This window comes from Plutella xylostella, chromosome 12, assembly GCF_932276165.1.
Source record: "Plutella xylostella chromosome 12, ilPluXylo3.1, whole genome shotgun sequence".
Classification (NCBI taxonomy): domain Eukaryota; kingdom Metazoa; phylum Arthropoda; class Insecta; order Lepidoptera; family Plutellidae; genus Plutella; species Plutella xylostella.
In genome coordinates this window covers 5,316,042-5,337,919 of record NC_063992.1, presented here as the reverse complement: position 1 = coordinate 5,337,919, position 21,878 = coordinate 5,316,042, and the positions used below count along the sequence as shown (strand labels likewise).

Here is a 21,878-nt window from a genome sequence, read left to right as displayed (position 1 = left end):
GGAAAAGATCTCCACCTGATACAGGTGCATGTAGGACGTAGTTATGTGTTTATGAGCATAACTATACATATATTACTTACTTACTTTATAATGTTTTTATTATTAGGATAGGTACCAACTAACAATAATTATCTGCTTTATGACAAAACTACAAATTTGATCAGCAGCTTTTTAACATTAGCGAAATAAAAATGGTCTCCATACAAATTGGCTTGAATAGTGAATTTCATAGAGTAAGGGGAAAATGCGTCATCTTCGAAATTTGAAAGTAAGTATATTTATTTTTTATTTATTTATTTATTCTTTATTGCACAATATACATATGTAATTATGTACAATCAGGTGGACTGTATAGTAAGTATTAGTATTACAAATTGGTTTCTAAAGCATAAGTACCTACCTACTTATAATATTTTATGTAGTCAGGTAAATTACCTATTCTGAAATACATCAAAAATAAGTAGGCCATTAAGGGCCCGTACAGGGTGACGTGCCGCGCCAATTTTGGGTTTTCAATGCTCTTCACACAGCACACGCAGTGACACGCACACATGTAAGTTTGCACAGTGGGTCGATATACTTTTACTCGCCAACTTTATTGACAATTATGTTCAAGTACATTTTGGGTGATTTTAGGGTAAGTACCTAAGTATAATTCTTACTTACACTGGTAGGCACCAGGAAAGAGTAGAAATTAATAGGGGTGCCACTTTACTCTATACTCGGAACCCGATTAGCTTTCTCAAACAAATGTGGTATTTACTTGTAGAAAGGTAACTAAAAGTATTAAAGTGTAGATAATAAGTTTCGGGCATCCTCCAGCCAACTGAACCCCGACGACAAAGCAAAGTAAATACATAGTGTCGCAAAAGGGCTATACTAAGCCAAAAGGGGATGACTCAAGGGGTCATTCTGAACAACTTTTGTTCTACGAGATTTGCAAATTCGCGAAAAAAAATATTCGTTTTCCATGGTAAAAAGTCACATGTCCAACAAAGTTTCTATGAAAAAGGTTTTTTTTTGTTAATTTCCAAAACTCGTAGAGCAAAAGTTCAGAATGACCCCCTGTCTTACTCCTTTTTACCCGACTGCCGAAGGAGGAGGGTAATGTTTTTTGATTGTATGTATGTATATATGTATGTTTGTCTGTTTCTTTGTTGGTGGTGGCTTGATAGATTTTGATGTATGAGGTATTGTTAGAAGCGTATTGATGGCGCGATGGCTATAGGCTATGTGACGTTCCATTAAAATGTACATAGCGCCCTCTTGAGGACATAACGTGATGATCGAAAAAATAATAATTCAACTTTGCCGTGTAAGGTATCAAATGAAAGGACTTGATTTTCACATTACAAAAATATGCATATTGAAGGTATTTAAATAACAACACCAAAATTATTGAAATAAGAAATGATCATGAACTACCTACCGGCGTAAAATTTCATAAAATAAAAACAACTAAAAAGTTACAAATAAAAAAATACAATTATAAAAAAACTAAAAACCTGACTGTACGCTAAAAACATGAAAACGAGTCCCAATGTTAATGGAAAGTATCGCAGGCGGGGACCAACTTGACCGCCACTCAAGGCCGTTTTCTAAGTAACATTCAGCTAAATGGTGAACCCTCTGCTGGTATAATTTGTTTATATACCGCTTTTTCAATACCTGTAAGTACATTTTTTGGCAGCATAATATTTTTACTTAATTTTAGGGTTTCGAACGTCAAAAGAAAAAAAAGCAACCGTTATAGGATCTCTTTGTTGTCCGTCTGTCTGACTGACTGTCTGTCACCGCCCTTTTTCTCAGAAACGGGTAAAGATATCAAGCTTATATTTCGCATAGATGGGGAGTACCCCAAAAATAATATTATGGTACTCCCTGTCCCACACAAGTAAATTAGGGCTTATATTTTTTCCAGTTATTTTGATGTGTATCCTTTTTTTTCTTTGTTGTTTTGTATAAGTATGTGTTTCTTTTCTTTAAATCTGTATTTTTTTTGTTGTTGCTGTCTATGTGTCGAAAAAATGTATCTTTATCTTCATATCACGCCATCTTTTTTTTTGTGGCTACTGTCTATAGAAGAAATTCCGTCATTGACAATTTTACGTTACGAATTAATTTTTATTTATTTTATTTTTATTTTTACATTTTCGTGGAGAATCAACAGCATTTTGTTAATAAATAATTATTACTTATGAACACATAACAACTTGATGCCATTAACAGAATGAACTTAGTAAACCCAGTAAACCTAACACATCCAGAGGAAAAACAAAATCTCTTTCTCTCTCTCTGAAAAACATACTTAATAGCCCAAACTCGATGCTTTTAGCTATTAACATCTTTGAAATAAAATTGAGCCACCACCGTGTTACTGCCCTCATCAGATCCTCACGAGACCATACCTCAACCAGCACCAAGAGACTGTATTTTTGATCCCTAACCTAATGTTCGTGCGTATTGTCATCACTTAGATCCATTCGCTATATTCCTGCTCCTCATCAGACCTTTACGAGACTGTAATATCACGAGAATATTGCACACTATCTAATTTAATTTAATGTATTGAATATACTGGAAGAATTATGCTTCCTCAATTTCAAATCAAATTATGTTGGTGTCATAAAAGTTGAAAAAGTGCAATGACAACCAATGTGCAGTGATTTTGTATCTGTACACGATAAGATCGCGAGCTGTCAGTGCTGCCTAAACCGACGTGACCCTTCTTTGGAGGCCAGCGGCCAACTGAGTCAAACGTCACTTGTGTTTATGATTTTATAACACAGAAAGCCGCCATAGATATTTGTATGAAGATTTGAGGGAAAAAAATTGCTCAAGTTTGGGATTAATTTACACAAAATAAGTGTGTGTTTATTAAAAAACAAGGTATTTAGCGCCTAGTCCAAGCCTTTAACTTTATAATATGATAAAAATCATATGAAAATTCTTAATAATTACGACACAGTTGTTACAATACGGGAGTGTGATTGACTGGTTTTTCTTGATATTCTGAAATTAATTTACAGTTATCCATAATCATTTACTTAAATTCGAATGATTCAGCACCTAGCTAGACTCTTCAACTACCTGTGTGATTTTTTTCAAGGCTGTAGAGCATCATTTACTACATAATTCTATGACAATGCCAACCCTCGATTCCCTATTGCAGACCCTTAAAATGAAGCAACCGATAGGTATCTAAAGAAATAATAATGTAGTTAAGAGATCGTTTTACAAAAAATATAAGTTTCTTACCTTAGAGAAAATAATTTTGAAAAATTACTCAATTAGTTATTTTATTTTAGATGAATAGTTACTAATTTGCCATGTCTAGACCAATGTTTTGTGTTTCTGCCAACGAAAATAGCTTGAGCGGACTAGGGAACCATTAGCAACTTTTGTCTTTTTTGTCTACGTAAAAATACATATTTTTTCACAAGATTGTTGGTAGGTACCTGCAGTTATGTAGGACACTAAAAGAACACTTCTCTTTCAATCTAGATACCTACAGTTTGAGTAGGTTAATCGGTCGTTTTTTTTGTCTACCTATAACTACTGTTAACTTTATACCGTTTCCTCTTTCAATAACCGCTTCTTGTAACAACACAGCGAGGTCTGATAATAGGTTTTTTATTGCTCAAGTTAACAACAAAGAGAAGTTATCAACTTATCACGGTTATCACCCAGCACTCATATCTAAATTATATTAACTGTTATATCCCTCGCAGGAATGATGGTCAGCCAATTAATGTTTACTGAGGTATGATATACCTCTCCCATACACCAAGTCATCACCATAGTTTCTGAACAATTTAGTTAGACAAAATACGGAATAGCTGTTATTAATATTTTACTACAGGTAACATTGTATGTGATGATTACTGTAAGTGATGATTTCTACGGTAGGTATTTTTGTAATCGGTGAAGATGACTTCATCAGAATATGTCTTTGTATGAATTACTGCATATATTCTTCTTAGGTGATACATTTGTATGTTCTTATTTAGTAAGTAGTAGTCTTTGAATACTTACATGGCAGGTCGCAAGCCGTATCACCGTTTTAGAATGAGATATATTGAAAATACTGTAAATATAATAATTAAAAATTACTTTATTGTGGAAAAATGCTTACTAAATGAAGTATTTTAAAAAACATTATTGGTTTACATGAAAACGGGAATGGATTCTTTTATATTATGTTAAAAGAAAATAATAAGTTAATGACTTAGAATATTGATTGATATAATTTATGCGGCGATTAGTACAACTATCATCCTGAAACAAAGAAAAAGACATGTTATAATTTAGTTTATAGCTTATTTATACAATATGATTTACATGGTTCTCTCTCTGGTAACACAGAAAGAATATGAGTTCAAGTTCAAGGGCCTTTCAATTGGGTTATGTTATGGTGATTGTAAAATAGTAATAACAAATTAAATGTTATATACTGTAGGCCTATAGGCTGAAATGGTCTGTGGTGCAAAACATTAGTATTTTCAAGACCCAAAAAGCAGCTATATTTCAAGTACTTTGTATTATTCATTTATTATACTACTCATATTTGTACTTAAGGATGGGCTGAGTATAATACAATAACAACATAAAACTAAATTTCCTATGGAATACTAGAAGCAGACAAGTCAAGGAAGACTGACACCAGCATTAGAATGTGAAGAGAAATAGCTTATATTGTGTTTTCAACATTTAGACAGACACCAGAGCACCAGCAGTTAGAACACAAACATATAAAGAGACCACAGTGTCTCACCACCAGTCAGTTACTGTCTACTGTACTGTAACTGTCCTAATCTCTGATCATTGCTGAATAAAATCTGAAATAAAGTATTTGGACATGAGCATTAGATGGTCTCTAATGCATTTATTGCATTATACCTATACAATCCTGCATGACCCTTGGAGTGTGAAAATATCAAGTATACTAATATTTATTAAATTGTCATCTTGAATTCCTCAATGCTATAAAATTATAGCTTTCGTAAGTTACAGAGATACTATAGCAGCCAAAGAAATAAATAAATCCAATTGTTATAGTATTAATGAGTGAGTTTACCTCAAACAAAACTTACCCATAAAGGTATAGGAAGAATGATAATAAGTAGAAGGCCAGCTTGATCCATCCTTCCCTCTGACAGACAGTGAGTACATCAGCATTCATGATGCTAGTGGGGTCGTAGAGGCCGGGACCTGACATCACTGGTCTTGTTCGGTATCTGTAATATATTTAATTAACATAAAATTTCATTTTATGTACTTCGTTAGTGAGTCATCTTGGGAGCTTGGTTTATTTCTACTGGCAAATAACTGCAATCCTTAATTTAAATGGGGGGGTATACATAGAATAAGGATAAGCCACCCATGGATTGGAACCCAACGACGTGCGTTACTAGTCTACGAAGCTACATTACATGTTTCTAAAATATAAACGAATCTTATAAGATCCCAATAAAAGCAATATAGTGGTGACTAATCGAAAATTAGATTTACCTGTGAATATGGTAAATAATCAAAGGAATATTGATAATCAAGGAAAACCATTCTCCCGAGAGTAAAAATAGGATATTTATTATCAGATGCAGCAGATACTCCGGTAAAACGAGCTGAAAATAAAAATATCAGGTTAATTAAATACGAAGTCAAAATTATAGGTTAGGTGTATCATAGTCATTTCATAAATACTGACTGGATTGAGGCTGTTGCACTGGTCTATAGGGTTTTTATAATCGGTTTTGAGTTCATCAAATGCTATGACGTGAAATATGGAGAAGAATATGAGAAATGCATCTACAATTAGCGCAATTATGTACGAAAAAGCAGGAAAGCTAAACGCCATTTTTGACACTGTTTTATTTTGACGTTTTCACATGATTAATGTACCATAGAGAATTAATGATTTTTTCTCAGAATGGCGTTTTCTATTCTGTGATACTCCTCAGTACTCAGAATAAGAACAGCCTTGTGTGTCTTTACCGTAGACAAGATAGACGTTTTCTTTAGATAACCTGTGATACGAAAAAAAACTGTCAAAAACTTTCATTTCAATTTCAAAATAAACAAACATCAGAAGTTGATAAACTGTAAATAAAATCAATTTTTCTTTGAGAGTTTCAAAAACATAGGAGGTTAAATGTATTATAATGGCTCTATTGCCGAATGAGGAATATCTTAACGTAGTAATATTGCAAGAAATACCAGATTCCATCGATAACTCAGTCCCGGTATTGCGCTTGGTCAACGTAAGTATTATTTCATCCTGTTTTCTGTAAAGAGACGGCTATTACAGACAACCTTCTCGTAAGCGAACCTTCGAGTAGTTTGTGTCCTCACATAGTGCAATATTCATTTGTATAGATATAGATACATAGTAAGTAAGTATAGTTTTTTTTGTTTTCAGAGTTTACAGTTGCAGAATTTGGACGGGAAGCTTTTGTTACCATTGAACCAGACACAAATCGCGGAGGGGCCTAGTCAAGCTAGCCAAATACTTACTGGTCAGTAAAAAACTGTAATAATTTTATTACACTACCTACTATTGCTATTTAGCAACCTGCCCCCTACCTTACTTCGCTAGGGTGTAAGTAGTCCCTACTACTTACACCCTAGGTAGTTTGTGCACACATATTTGTTATATTTTGTGCCGCTTAAAAGTCCTGCCACTGTTCACTGCAAGCACTGCACCATGGCAATGTCTTTTAACAAACTTCTAGCTGCAGGCAGTAATGAATGATTACAATACAATACTCTTTATTTGCACCAAAATAAAAACAGTACAAAAAGGCGGCCTTATTGCTTATAGCAATCTCTACCAGACAACCTTTGGATGGAAGAGAGTAATAAAAAAAATAGAAATAGAATTAGAGGTAGCTGAGGTGCAAGTGTATAATACAATACTTAAACACTACATACACTAAATAAATAAATAAAGCAAGAAAATAAATAAATAAATACATAATAAATATTATTATACCTATACTTACATACAATAATACATAATGATATACAGCAATAATATATTCAACTAAGGCAGTGAATTTAGGTAGTCCTCTTAACCCTTTCTTTGAAGAAAGCTGCAGAAGGTGCACGTCTTATGTCCTCAGGAAGAGCATTCCAGAGCAGTTCAGCTGTCGCTGTGAAGGAATCGCCGTAAAAATTGGTTTTGTGCAGTAGAACTTGCAGTCGCAAGTTCTGTGCAGACCGAAGTGTGCGGTAATATGAACAGTGCCGATATATTATTATTGATGTAAAAATAACTTCTTCTCTACTTCTAGATTCATATCAATTGCTGAGTAGAAATGATGATGATGATATCCAGTTAAATGACAACAATATCATAATATCTGCATCTCCAGCAAATATCCAGCCATCATTACCATTAATTCCGGCTTACAATAATTTTGAAAGTCAAACTAAAAAACTGAATTTTTCTCATGAAGTGAAGGATAGTCATAATCAGGTAATTTATGTAAATAGTAGCTAGATGTAATTTTAGAATAGTTGCACACAAATTCATATTATAATTTAACATGATTTTTTTAGGTATCATCAACAACTGAAACAATCAAACAACCTTCCAATGCTAATAAAGTTAAACTCAGTGAAACAAAAAGACATAACAAGAAATATTTTAAGATTGGTAAGTGTTTTTTAAAGCACATAATTTCATAATTTTTTTAGGGAACCTATAATCTAAGTAATTTTGTATGTTTTCAGTGCCTATTCATGATAAAATAGTGCCTCCCAGGGCATTAGCAGTGTTGCCAACAGTTCTTCAATGTCGGAGGGATTCAATATTCCCACGACGGGCTCTGCCGTCGAATGTACGCTTTGGACCCGTACAAGGTAGTTAATAAACATAAATGATAATATTACCTCATCTGCTCACCAAATTTACTTGCTCCTAGTGATTCAATAATATTGCCATTGAATATTTTTTAGAAATTGAACTGAAGAATATTAATAAAACATGTTTTTGTAAAGAGCCTGAAACATTTATATTTTTCAGGTATTCCTACAAGGTGTTTATCACATGAAGTATCAGAATTAGTTGCGCAAGCAGCCTCAATGAATAAGCCTGTATTTTTTATTACAAATGAAGATAAAAGTGTCACATATTTAGATGTGACAGATAAAGGTAAATATGTACAAAAATATTTTGATTTACGTATTAATTTTACGAATATACATTTGGTATGTTTAGGCAATTCTAGCGCTTTTATATTATACGCTATGCTTTCACACATAATTTCACACATTATTTTGCCACCCTATATTGAAATTGACTGTAGAGAAATAACAAGAAAACAAATTCACAGATAAATCAAACTGGATCGGCCTTCTGCCACTAGGGGACTCCACTTCAGCCAATGTTTGGCTCAACGAAGCGGACGGTCAGTTGTTTGCGTTCACCTCACAAATGCTGCAACCGCGTACGCCGCTCATACTGGGGTACAGCCAGGAATACGCCCAGCGGTACGGGATATACCATGGACCTGTGGCTGATCTGAATCATGGTAAGAATATAAACAATGTCTCGTTTGCTTATAGGTCACTGCCGCCTGTCCACTGGTGGACATAGGCCTGTTCCAAGTGATGTCGGCCCTCCTCATCCAGCCACTACCGGCCGCCTGTCTAAGGTCGTCGCTTAGAAATATTTTATTGAAATTCGACATAAAAAATTTACATCATCATCACGACCCATTACGTCCCCACTGCTGGGGCACGGGTCTCCTTCCAGTGAAGGAAGGGTTTAGGCCTAGTCCACCACGCTGGCCAAGTGCGGGTTGGTGGACCCCAACACAAGCAAGCTTGTGCTGAGAGAGTTGTCGGGTAAGTGGGCAACCCGACTGTCAGATGTTTTCAAGCCGCCCGAAGGCCTCTGACTAGGCTTAACGACTGCTGCCGAAGCAGCAACCTGGACCCACGGCTTAACGTGCCGTCCGAAGCACGGAAGCGTCCAGAAAAGCACCACTTGAAATTGGTCACCCATCCAATGGCTGACCGTGTCAGTTGTTGCTTAACCTCAGCGATCAGTTACGATCACTGAGGCCCGCTCGACTACGGACGCTTCAAAAAAATTTACATATTGATAGTTTATTGGAACGTTTCTGAAGATGGCTGCCTCGAGTAGAATATGTTCCTATTTAGTTTAGGTTTAGCATCACTGGGTGTGTGACGTATGTTACGTCACTTCACTTCATAAAGTTCACTTCACTTCTTGATGCTGATTCACTCCTGAAAAGTAATGTACGTTGTGTTGTTGCAGTGGTTCCGGAGAGTAGCGGCGAGTGGTGGTGCTACGACTGCGCGCGCGAGCTGCCCTCGCTGATCCAGTTGGAACTGCACATGAGCAAGTGTCACGGGGTACGATGTTTTATAAGTACTTATTTATAACTAAATTTCTCGTAAAGTGTTTGTCGTGAAAATTCCAATGTTATTGTAGTGGATTACTTTACAAAAATTGTTGAGTACTTTTCGATGCTATTAAATATAAAATAAGAATCAAATCTTTTCAGAATTACTTTAGGCGTAGGCGTAATCATCAAAAAATATGTTTACGTGTGAAATGTGATGAAACATATTATGTTTTCAGGACGATAAATGCAGAACAAGTCGTTATAAATGTCGATACTGCACTCGAAGATTTGCAAGATTGTTTAGGTAAGTTTTTGGCCATAAGGTTACTTTCTGATTACACGGAATAACGTTCTTAGTGTGATTTAGCTAAACAGTTTAGGAGAATAGGTAATATGGTTTACTATAAACAGTCTTTATTTTCAGCTTGAAAAGACACTTAGCGAAGACCTGCATTAAAAAGTCTAAAAGAGAACGGTAAGTTTACTAGATTCTTGTTATTAATTGCGTTATTATTATTCATTAATTGTACTAACTAAATAATTATTGACTGACTTTCACTATGGTTTTAGATCAAACGAAGAAGAAGCGAAACAAAATGGCCGCCCAAATTCACAACAAAATGGCGACCAGTCTTTGACACAAAATGTGTCTGAAGAGAGCCACCGCATTCCCTCGGATGAGAGTTTACAAAACTACACAAACATTCTAGATATATCGACCAACTTGTTTGATTCTGACCGAATATCCAATCTAGATATATCTTTAAACAAATCGGAAGCTGAATTTAATCCTTGTAACCTCAATGATATTCGGCTTACGAATGATTTTGAGTTCTCAAAAGTCTTGTTGGATGGTTTGGGAAGCGCTGACAAAGGGGAAATACCAACTATTAAACAAGTAAGTCAAAATAAAATGAATAGTTTTGTTTTTTTGTAAAAACTTATGCTGTTTTATTAATGGCCAAAGCAAAATTGTCTTCAAAAATGTTTCTCTTCAGCAGGAGTATCAGCCCCCAAGATCGTCTTCACCATTTACTTGTCCATACTGTAAGAAGAGTATGCCCAGAAGCAAATTAAGACAACATTCCAGGTAAGAAATATTACTAAGGATGTAGGTACTATTTCAAACCTAAGCAGTTTATCGCTAGCTACCTATAGGTAAAGCCACGGTAAAATTTGTAATTGACGGAAAAACATCCTCAAGATGTAACCGGCATAAATTTCACTACTTACGGAATTTATGGTTGTCATTAACGGGCGCTAGCATATTATGGATGGAGGAATTAATGAAGCTTACCTTTTAAAATTAAACTTTCGTTTCCAACAGGACATGTGAGGCTCGTAGCTTCGAGTGTCAGTGCGGGGTTGTGTTCAGAAACGAGAAGAAGTTAGCTCTTCACATAAAGCTTCGGCACACCAACTTGAATGCAAGCGTACAGACCCAGGCTGCGACAGATAGGGTGCCCGATCAGGATTTACAAGAGAATCAGGTGAGTGTGGAGGTCTTGGGGGTTATTTCCGTGTCTTACAGAAGCCTCTATTAAAAATTCAGACCTGAAAATATAAAGTACTAACGGGTCTACAATAGAAAAAAAAGTCACAAGTAATTTCTAATATTTCTCCTCAGGTCGAAAGTAAATCAAATCCGGCGCATACTGAGAGTAATAAAGCAAAAAATATAAAAAGAATCCCATTTGATATTGACTACACATGTGAACACTGCAACATTAAATTTAAGGTGAGTTGATTTCCAGTGACAGCTTCTTTCGCATCCTATTTAATGATTCCTCATGTTCTATTTTCTTAGTTTGAATAAGTCTTTGCGGTATTGCATTATTACATAAACTAGATAAACACATTAAACCTGATAAAAAGGTTTTAAATAAATCTTTCAATAACCATGCCATTGCCGTTAAAATGCTTTTAAATATTTTGAGGTAAGTAAGTAATAAATTAACAGTTTCAAAATAGTTGGTACCTAGTTTATTACAATATTATAGTATAAGTACCGACTTACAGGAAATAAAATAGTAGGTATAGCGAAATCTAGATTTTTGTAACATCACTTACGTGCAAACTGCACATAAATTCTTTACGTCCCGTAACCTTAACCCCTCAACCGCAGCGCCGCGGCATGTACGCGAATCACATGCTCAAGCAACACGCGGAACACTCCACCGCGCCGCTGGTGGTACGCGACCGCCGGTACCCGTGCGCGGGCTGCCACAAGCTGTACCGGACAGCACACAAGCGCAAGCTGCACCAGCGGAAACACCACCCGGGTATGTGCTCTGTAGTGTGTAGTGTGTAGCGTGGGACACCCCTCCACCGCGCCGCTAGTCACACAAGGCAGGCTGCCACAAGCTGTACCGGACGGCACACAAGCGCAAGCTGCACCAGCGGAAACACCACCCGGGTATGTGCTCTATACCGGCTCGTGTGTAGCGTGGGACACCCCTCACACTCCACCGCGCCTCTAGTGGTACCAGTTCTGAAACTGGGGTTCATTAGCCCTACCGCTTGGAACGTAATGAGTGAAGTATGAGAACGAATGAATGGAAGAGTGAGTGAGTGGAGATTGAGAGAAGACGGAAAAGACGAAAGTCATATTTTAATATGTAAATTTATTAAATCTTGAAAATAAAAGCCAATAAAATCATAACCCAGTCTTTCAATACCACATAGATAACCGTAAATTGTTTCTCCAACAGACCTAAAGAACGACGGCCAGAGTCTAGTAATAGGAGGCATCAGGACGGTGGCGGCCGCGCCGTGCAGCCACTGCCCGCGCCAGTACGCCACGCGAGCCAAGCTTCTGCAGCACATCAGGCAAAGCCATCCCAATGCTGTAAGTACTGCTTATGGTTAATAGACATACATGAATAAAGTTATTATAACTACCTATGCTTAAGTGTTTAGCGCAAATGGTCATAAATCTAAAAATATACTCATGAATTTGAAAATTTTCAAACAGCAGCCATTTTTGAACTTAATCTGTGTGTTAGCTTATGTCAGCTAATGTGACAGCTGCTGTTATCCATTTGACATTTTGAGTTTTAAAGTTCGGTTTGGTTTGTTTACAATTTTCAAGTGTTTTTTTTAAGTATTGCTTTTTTTATTCTTTAAGTTATTTACTATCATCATTGCTAGGTGAAAAAGTATTTTCAGACTTAAACAGATTTTTCATATTATTTTTAATGTCTTCTATTTCACCAGTATATCCATAGTAAATCTTATAGGTTATGTTATTGTTAGTGAGGCAGCAAGATTTATAGATTTTGTTAGTTTAAAGTATGTCTAAAAGAAAACTAGATGAAGAACCGATAAGATGCGAGTGGCTAACAAACGATGCGTTCTATATCAAGTACCACGACGAAGAATGGGGCCGGCCCATTCGCGACAGCCAGAAACTATTCGAGATGATCTGCTTAGAAGGTCAACAAGCCGGCCTCTCGTGGAAAACTATTTTAGATAAAAGAGAAAATTATAGAAAAGTATTCCATAACTTTGATCCACACAGAATATCGCAAATGGCAGATGAAGAGGTCGAAAAGCTTTCACAAAACAATAATATTGTAAGGCACAAAGCTAAAGTTAACTCCATAATTAATAATGCTAAAGCCTATGTCGCTCTTGAAAAAGAGGGACACGATTTTAGTGAATTTATTTGGTCTTTTGTTGAGGGCGAAAGTATTGTAAATAATTTTAAAAGCAACAGTGAAATTCCAACTGAAACATCAATATCTGTGGACATGGCGAAAAGTTTAAAGCGCAAAAAGTTTACTTTTGTTGGCCCAAAGATCTGCTACGCTTTTATGCAAGCTTGCGGATTGGTTAATGATCATTTAGTCAACTGTATTGCTAGAAATACCTAGAATTGGATTGTAGGTACCTTCATCTGATACACATTTAATTAATGAACTTTACACACCGATATAAAGTTATTGTATTTATTTTCAGACCACAGTGAGAGGAACTCCAACAGCACAAATTCGTAAAACCCACAAGAAAAAACAGAAAAAATACTAAATACTCCAATAGTGGCTATGCATGACTCCTTTACAACAAGACCAAAGGAGTTTTCTTAAAAAGTACAGGATATTATATTTACCTATTAAATTTAAATAAAACTTAATGCTGTAAGTAACAAGTAACAATAAAAAATGATAGAATCAAGATGATATGTATATTTACTTACCCTTTTGTACCATTTATTTATGCATGTACTTACCTAGGTATCTATTATATCAAAAAGCATGATTGTTCGTTAAAATTTCCATAACTCTTATGCTAACTTTTGCAAAAGTCAAGTGAGTATTATGAATAGATCGAGAGAGAAAAAATACGTGCTGACTAGAATCAACAACCGTAAGCAAATCACATACCATTCATACCAGCCTACATCATAAATATCCGGTTTCATATCAAATTCCCTATTGATCTGACAAATTAAAACGTCGGCGATATTAAGTGGAAACTATCGGATGTCTCTTTCTTTCCCGTGTGATGCACGCATCTCTAGCGCCATTTGACGTTTACTATCGATCCTTTTGCTGGAGTTGACATTTCTGCCTACTATCAATCACCCTACTTTAGTCCTTTGTTTATCTCCGTAAAGTTATCACTTTGAAGAGGTCCTTGTGTAAGATATTGCTAGTGCAACATTACAGTCATAAAACAAATTAAAACCGCCATATTCTAGAAGAATTTTAATTGAAATTTTAACCAACAGTGTTAATAAAATACGTGTACTTAACTGTAAAGTGTTAATTAACTACGATGTTGGTCGTGAAAAATCAATCATGTGTGTAGTATGCCATTCTTCAACTGTGTGAACTGCAGCAGTATGGGTGTTGAAGAGGGACTTATCGAGGATGAATACGATTTTGCTGAGGATGCTCTGGACTTTGAGGTTAGTAACATTTAATTAGCTTTTACTCTCGGATTTAATTTTTTTATCATTAGTACAAGCAGTAAAGTGACTTTATTGAAGCTTTATAAGGTACTATTTAATGTTTCTTTATGTCGACAGCGATACTGGAAGTCAGTAAACTGTAAAACAAGATATCAAGTAAATATTGTAAACAAAGTAGCATTTCGTTCTCATCACAAGGTAAATACAGATGTCGCTTCACCGCTTGTCCTACTTATTCATCGCGTTTACTCCAGCCACTACTAGATGGCGTTAAAAACGTTTTTTTGGACCAAGTAATAACGAAATCCAAACAGTCTGTTTATTAGTAGAGTGAGTAGTGTAGTGACTAAACGATACATGATTTTTCTTTGCGGCCAGTGTATTATTGTAATTTTACGAGAATGCGGGGCTGCTTGATTGCATTTTGAGCGGGAAAGTGGTAGAAAACCCGGGTAAAGTGCAGTGAAATGGTTTGCAGTAAAAGATGTGGTTGTGGTGCATTTTGCCGAAGATTTTTCTGTGGGGATAAGGATAAAGATCGTGATGAAAAAAACTGCGAAGAAGAAATAGATGAAGATGGAGTTCCTGTTACCTTGGTTTGTTTTTTTGTCTGGTGACTCAAGACCTACCTGATTTATAGTACATAATTTGTTGCATACAAAAAGTTGAATCGAATGTTGTCATCAAGCACTCTTTTTTATAAATAAACAGTCGTCAGTGATTATTTTTGTATTTGCGGGTAGTTGCCCATTTTGAGGAGGGTAGTTTACAAAGGACTTATATTATGTTGATGCTAGACAATCTTCAATCAATCAATTCAATCTTACTGAAAATATAATTTTGTGATTTATAAAGTGTTTCCTTATAATAATGCTATTCAAACATCTACGAAATCGAAATGACACACTGCTGACCACACCCATGGTTAGTTAAGTTAAGGATAAGTAAACTTCTTCATAACTCTCTCGAGCTTATCTAAGTAGGTTACTGCAATAATTAGCATTAGTTTGTATTGGAAGTAGACCGATTTTTACTGTTACTTATCGTAGTTAGTATAGTCTTCCCATTAGCTGAAATTAGCACGTAGGTATGTAGCATTTTACTGTATAGGTGCGTTATAATTTATAATAAGGTTGCTAATACCTATCGTCTCTAATTAGAATAGAACAGGGCTACATACTGAACACGGTTTTTTACCATTTTTGGGGTCAATATAAATACACACATTAAGTAGGTACTTACCTACAAAAAATCCGTGAATGTTTACAAATATTAGATACGGTACCCACCTAGGTACATAATTATGCAGCTATTATGTCCCTGAAAATGGTACAAAAGTGTAGCGACTACCGTGTGAAAATACACTCTAGTTGTTTATTTTCAGAAATACGCGCAGTGAAGGCGAGTGCAAGCTAGAGGCCACGAGTGTACTACTCAACTCTATTGTTTTGTTTTTAATTGCAGCCAATACAGTTGTAACAGATATGAATAATAAATTATTATTGATTTAGTTCCAAATATACCTAATGCAATTATATGAACAGATCGTACTAGGGTATTCTACCCCAATGAAAGTTCAATTTTCATGTTGCCCAATAGAAGAGATTTAAAATTTGAATTCTAACTGTAGCTTGGCCAAATGTGTGTGGCTATTGATCCAAGATTCTAAGCTCGTGCTATGGGATGGGGAGCCGTATGGCGTTGCCAGGTTACCAGCTATATTCATTGGGGTCAAGCACGCAATATTTCAGTAAGATTCAGCGATACGTTTTGTTATACTTGGCATACTTATATCATCATCATTGGCCACAGCATCTATATAGATGATTGTTGCAGCGCTCGTGGGTCAAGAGTTACGACGGCAATACAAACTAATGCTAATTATTGCAGTAACCTACTTAGATAAGCTGGCATACTTATAACACCCCACTTTTTCATCCATGGGTAAAACTATTGATTTGGCCATGTAATTGCTGACGCCATTGACCTGTGTCTCTAGCTCTGCATTAGCTACCTGGCACGGAGCCAGTTTCATCGTGTCATGTATTTCCTTTCAATCTTCTGAAACTGCTGGCTTGTGTGCTAGGAAAATATTTCTATACGATGATAGGTCGTCTATGTTTTCATATATTCTTAAGTATATTTTTTTCGTTTTCCCAAATTATAACTATCCATTATTTATTTATTAATTAACGATAAGCTATTAGCCTAATTTTAGTACGAGTTCTACTATGTATGTATACTAAGTCAATATGTACCTATAGGTACTTTTATCGCTACCTCATACCACAGCAACGTTTGGGACATGAAGTCATCGCGCCGCAGGTCGGTCCTAATTGGGCGCAGTCAAGGCATCATGCCATTCATGCCACTTGTACACAGGTGCCACTGAGGACCTACTTGACCTGAATTTACAATTGATTTCTTACTTAAATCTGCAGGTTATAATCAAAAGAGTATAGGTACTAACGGATACAATTAAGTATATCGGTAGATATAGGTTATTCGCGTTTTACATTAAGTACTTAGTTATTAAAAATAATTGTTAATAGGCATCGAAGTAGAAACTTCGTTTTTTTGTAGGTGGGTTATCATCTGGATTCTGGATTTATCTATGAAATCCTAGCATAAAATTTAGTGCTAAACTAACACTGTCCTCTCTGACGAGTCTCTTACCATGCCATATGCCATATAATGTTCCTTGTGGTTCCTTGCCATAATTATATGCTTACCATACCATCAATATATTGTGGTAAATAAAACTTCGAAAAATTGGCATAAGCTTTATCTAGGTAGTTGGATTAAAAATATATCTTATCATTTCCTTTGCTACAAACATGAGCATTTTTGAAGTGACGTTTATTGGATAGTGTAATATTCAATCTTGTTGGTGCTGGTTTGGTTTTTAATTTTATATAACTACTAGCATAATATTTAATCACATTCCTAGTCATAAAAACTTCCCAGTAGCCCAGTACGTACCTAAGGTTAAAATACCCTCCTGAACTTTATCTGTTCGGTATGTCGACTTTCTATGTAGATATAGACAACGAAGAACAGTTTGATGATGAATTGGAAAGTGCTGATTCAATTTACATTGGACTTCAGGTAATTACCTAGTCTTTAATTCAAGTATCAATTAAGTTCCATTACCAGAAACATTCATGTAACTAAACTGTCTAGACGAGACAGAGTTGAACTAGAACTTCTGGACTAGAAAACCTTAATTATTCACTCTTGAACATATAAGTACGGATACGCTTAAGTTGGTAATTATTTTCCTAGTTATCTGAAACAATAATGATAATAGGTATTCCTTTATTACAATTTACCGAAGTACATAATTTACTACAGGCCATAACAAAGCGGTTTATCTTGAGATGCGTATCACCGTATTTTTTTATCGCTTAATGAGAATCCATGAGCGCGTATTGGTGGGCACGCCTAGTCTAGCATGGCTTGCGGTGAGGAAACTATGCTAGTTCTCTGGCGCTTGCTGAACTCGCTTTGTCCTCCGCAGACGCAGTTGGCAGAGTCCAGGGACGTCAGGTTTCTGCAGCCGCTGACGGAACCCCTCCGCATCGGGTCCCATATCGTGTGCACGGGGACCCCTGATGAAGACTTGCCGTGGTGAGTAAGATTCCGTTGGTGTTATTGTGCTTTTCAAAATAAGTAAGTAAGTACTTAACTCTAGGTTATTTTATGGATTATGGTTTATGTTAGCTGTGATGATCACGCAGAGCCGGTAAAAATTGTTAAGCTAGGTTAACCTTCTACTTACGCATTATCGACCGTTTATTGTATTGATAAGACAACACAATAGGAAGGTCTAAGTCGTTTCAATTTTAATGTTGTCTATCCTGATGATGGACGTTTTTCGTCTTCAGTCTACACATAAAGAAGGAACCAAGCTACGTTAATTATTCAAAAGGAAACTGATGCAGAAAATAGATAGATTCATAAAGCTTGTATACAAACACATAGGTACATACTAACTCAATCTCATTTCTATCATCGTAATCGTAGATTTTGTTCTTCATCTTAAAACTTTCGTTTACGCTTCAGCACGGTTCGATACCTGCTAACTTTCTCCTCACCAGACCACAGCCATCAGCTCCACACGCGTCAAAACTGTAATCGTAGATTCAACCCCAAAATAAGATGTCGATGAAGATGTCGAGAGTCAATTTAGTACCTATGTTCCTATATGAAATTAACTCCTCGCGCACATGCGGAGCATGAAAACCAAGAAAGTTCGGGAGTAAATCTCACAGTTTCCTCCTTCCCCACAGGTTCACCATCAACATCGGCACGGGCGGCGCCATGGAGGCGCGGCCCGACGTCGCCGTGCACTTCAACGTGCGCATGCCGCAACGCTACGTGGTCCGCAACACGCGCCGCCACGCGCGCTGGGGGCCCGAGGAGAACACTTCCTTCAAGTGAGTGCACATAACATAGTCCACATATCCGATCAGCCAGTCCAGGTACTGGTAATCGAGCGACTGCAGTCCGCCAAGCAGACGGACTTCAAGTCATTCCGTCTTCGTGTTCCCGGCGACCAGCAGAAGGTTCTAAAAGACTTCTGGCCAGCGGGAATCATTTTCCGTCGCTACATGGAGGTGAAAGATACTATTAAATCCCCTGTTACTAGTGCTAGAGTTTAAGTTAGTTTTCTTTTTATTATTATAATAACTAGTTATATTGCGTTAATATTTATTATTTTTGTATTTTTAAAAATGTATAGTGTTTTGTTTATAAAAGGTATGGGCCACTGATGCCTGAAATAAAGGATTATTATTAAATTATTATTATTATAGTGCCTACTGCTTCTGAGCTAGCTCTTATAGCGTGTAGGTGACAGACAGTAGAGCTGGCGAGTAGTAGAGCTGGGTTTGCCATCGATCGTGGTCAATGAATAAAATAAATACTTAATGACTGAGAAATCGGAGAATACCGTCTTGAAAAGGCATGGAAGCCTGGAAGGATAACGACAAGGCTTCAAATATATTCTACTGTTATTGTGGTCTTACCTAGTTGCTGATTGCCCAGTCTATGCATATAAGTATAACATATATTTTGGAGTCTGTCTGCTGTCTTCATACCTCCTACAATCCATCGTTGTACAGTCCTGCCCACTATTACAAGTACCTACAACATTATCACATACATACTTCCCATATAACCTCCTTGCTTGTCCACTTCCAGATCATTCCCGTTCAAATTCGAGCGTCCGTTCACAATAGAAGTGATAGTGGACGAGTTGGAGACGCTCTGGGCGGTTGACGGCGCTCACTACTGCAGCTACGCTCACCGCAACCCCGCGCCCTTCGCCGCCGCCTGGGTGCAGGTCATCGGAATAAGAGATGCGAGTCTCAATGTGCAGACTTGCGATGTTTACCCGATGTTGGCGCCGCCGCCGCTAGAGGTCAGTGAAGTGAAAAAATTTAGTGTGTCGGTGACAATATAGCTAAGCTTTCTAGGGTTTGGTGAAAAGATTATCGTTTGTCGCTGACTGCGAGAAAGCGAAACTGGATTCAAATATTTTGACTTCGGAAAAGATGATTGTAAACTGCCAACAACTGTTGTTTAAATTCCTACAGATCATGTGTTTCATGTATGACAAGAAAATACTTATCTTACAAGTTCAAGATAGGTAAACATTATGTTCAATGCACTTAGATTATGAATGAAAATAACCGTTATCTATGTACATATAATTACTGGAATATAGGTAGGTATATATTAGGTATGCGTGTTTACTGGTTATTCTAATTTAATGTCTTCTTAATTGGGTACTTATGTGATAAATTTACACTTCACACATTTTATACCAATAACAAGTAATATTACATGATTTTCCAGTAAATAGCTATATTTTGACTATTTCAGGTACCAAAGAGAGCCAGTTATGATTCTGAACCTGATGTGGACATAGACTGGCAACCCAACGTCATAGCGAGCTTAGAGAATGGCATCCCCGAGGGCTACCAGCTTGTGCTGAAAGGAAGGTGAGGGTAGATAGAGGTACCTACTCAGAAGTTATGTAGGTATAATGTGATCTGTTATAATATAGTTCTTCTTATGATGAAAGATAATAAATCACAAAGGAAAAGCCCTTGTAACATAACCATTAGTGGCTCAGAAAAGATGAAACATCTGCCGATTTTAGATTTTGCATTCCAAAAATGTAATCTCTAACCACCCCTTAATTCCCCCTGCTTGTACATTTACACATCAAGGATGGTGTTACCACACTCACCGCAATCTCGGGATCCAATACTCCAGACTTGCCCGTACCTTTATTCTCCACAAGCCCATATACGGTCACCACTCACCACAACCTCTCTCTCCCCCAGACTCCGCCCCCTGCTGCACTCCTTCACCCTCGACCTGACATTTACGAACCACCAAATAAACTGTCACCAACTCACCACTCATAACCTCTTTGCCCCCAGACTCCGCCCCCTGCTCCACTCCTTCACCCTCGACTTAACAGACCGCGCGAGCGAGTGGCCGCGCGCCAACGTGCATCTACACGCGAACCTGCGAGCGCACGCCGACGCACAGCTGTCGCGGCAGCTCGTCGTGCTCAACGCGTGGCTCGGAGCCTGGGGGGCCGAGAGACGGCAGCGGAGCGCGCAGCTCGTGCCGGGGACTAAGGTATGCTGCAGGTTCTTTTAGAGCTTAGGCGGATTGCTGGTACTGGCTGGATGAAGAAGGGACCAAGATATGCTGCAGGTTATTTTTAGACCTTAGGCGGGTAGCCAATACTGGCTGGATGAGGATGGCCGAGTACCGAGTGTTGTGGCGCTCCTTGAGAGAGGCCTATGTCCAGAAGTGGATGACTATTGGCTGATGATGATGTTTGTATGTTCAGAAGTGCATGATTATTGGCTGATGATGATGATGGTTATTTTATTTACCATTTAGTTTTAGTATAAGTACCATTATGTTTCTGACAAAATCGTTTCCTAAATCTGAAAGCTGAAGTGGCAGTGGGCCGGCAATAGTCGATAGGGTAAAACCTAAGTAAGTTGATTGAACCTTCATGATCCTCCATCAATGGGAAGTCTGCTGGCTCTTTAGTCTAGTCTAGTCATCAGATCAATAAATAGTTGGTCGGAGGTCTAGTCTGTATTATTATTCTTGGTGTCCCTCTCAGTAGGCAGAGGGCAGACACTATTATTTTTCCATCCCTGTCTGTCGATAGTAGCCAACTTTTATTACCTCGTCTCACGGAGTACGTTAAATTAGTTTTACGTCTGTGCTGGTATTAGCAAGTCTACCAACTAAACCATTTTTTTTCTAAATCCACAGACAACATTCCGCATAGTCCGCGGGCCGGGCGAGTGGTCCGTGTACGCGGACGGGCTGGTCGTCGGCGAGCTGGAGTACCGCGCGCACCCGGACGGGGTCAAGGCGCTGCGCATCCGGGGCGACTTCTACCCGGACGACGTGTATCTGTGTCCGAATGCCTACACGCCCGCGCCGCGCACGAACAGCTTCGATGCTTGAGTCGCGCCACAGAGTAAAATTAAAGTCTGTTTTCTAATCTCAGACACTAAATTGACAGATTCTGAACGGTT

At 37.4% G+C, this 21,878-nt stretch overlaps 3 protein-coding genes across 8 annotated transcripts; 2 read left to right on the top strand and 1 right to left on the bottom strand.

Moving 5' to 3' along the window:
- Positions 1-4,094: 4,094 nt before the first annotated feature.
- On the bottom strand, positions 4,095-5,893 carry LOC105385107 (protein cornichon). 2 transcript variants are annotated; one of them, XM_038119278.2, is made up of 5 exons: positions 5,708-5,893; positions 5,512-5,624; positions 5,094-5,237; positions 4,775-4,838; positions 4,095-4,278 (listed from the first exon to the last, which is right to left on the bottom strand). In XM_038119278.2, exons 1-4 carry the CDS (start codon positions 5,855-5,857, stop codon positions 4,811-4,813), a joined length of 435 nt encoding a protein of 144 aa, XP_037975206.1. In that variant the 5' UTR covers positions 5,858-5,893; the 3' UTR covers positions 4,095-4,278; positions 4,775-4,810. The 2 variants fall into 2 exon arrangements, with proteins under 2 accessions (XP_037975206.1, XP_011553731.1); XM_011555429.3 differs by lacking the exon at positions 4,775-4,838 and having other exon boundaries at positions 5,708-5,891.
- Positions 5,894-5,969: 76 nt separating this feature from the next.
- LOC105395697 (PR domain zinc finger protein 10) lies at positions 5,970-13,553 on the top strand. Of its 2 annotated transcripts, none has more exons than XM_038118946.2 (17): positions 5,970-6,260; positions 6,419-6,515; positions 7,293-7,477; positions 7,561-7,657; positions 7,735-7,863; positions 8,027-8,155; positions 8,337-8,534; positions 9,287-9,384; positions 9,614-9,681; positions 9,802-9,852; positions 9,948-10,275; positions 10,379-10,467; positions 10,705-10,867; positions 11,005-11,115; positions 11,503-11,659; positions 12,089-12,225; positions 13,338-13,553. In XM_038118946.2, the coding sequence occupies exons 1-17, from the start codon at positions 6,162-6,164 to the stop codon at positions 13,404-13,406; spliced, it is 2,205 nt and encodes a 734-aa protein (XP_037974874.2). In that variant the 5' UTR covers positions 5,970-6,161; the 3' UTR covers positions 13,407-13,553. The 2 variants fall into 2 exon arrangements, with proteins under 2 accessions (XP_037974874.2, XP_048480480.1); XM_048624523.1 differs by having other exon boundaries at positions 10,376-10,467.
- Positions 13,554-13,966: 413 nt separating this feature from the next.
- Positions 13,967-21,855, top strand: LOC105390084 (galectin-8). 4 transcript variants are annotated; one of them, XM_048624525.1, is made up of 7 exons: positions 13,967-14,289; positions 17,813-17,922; positions 18,585-18,731; positions 19,498-19,717; positions 20,182-20,300; positions 20,748-20,952; positions 21,610-21,855. In XM_048624525.1, exons 1-7 carry the CDS (start codon positions 14,191-14,193, stop codon positions 21,805-21,807), a joined length of 1,098 nt encoding a protein of 365 aa, XP_048480482.1. In that variant the 5' UTR covers positions 13,967-14,190; the 3' UTR covers positions 21,808-21,855. The 4 variants fall into 4 exon arrangements, with proteins under 4 accessions (XP_048480482.1, XP_048480481.1, XP_048480483.1 ...); XM_048624524.1 differs by lacking the exon at positions 13,967-14,289 and adding an exon at positions 14,492-14,888; XM_048624526.1 differs by lacking the exon at positions 13,967-14,289 and adding an exon at positions 17,142-17,400.
- The last annotated feature ends 23 nt before the right edge of the window (positions 21,856-21,878 follow it).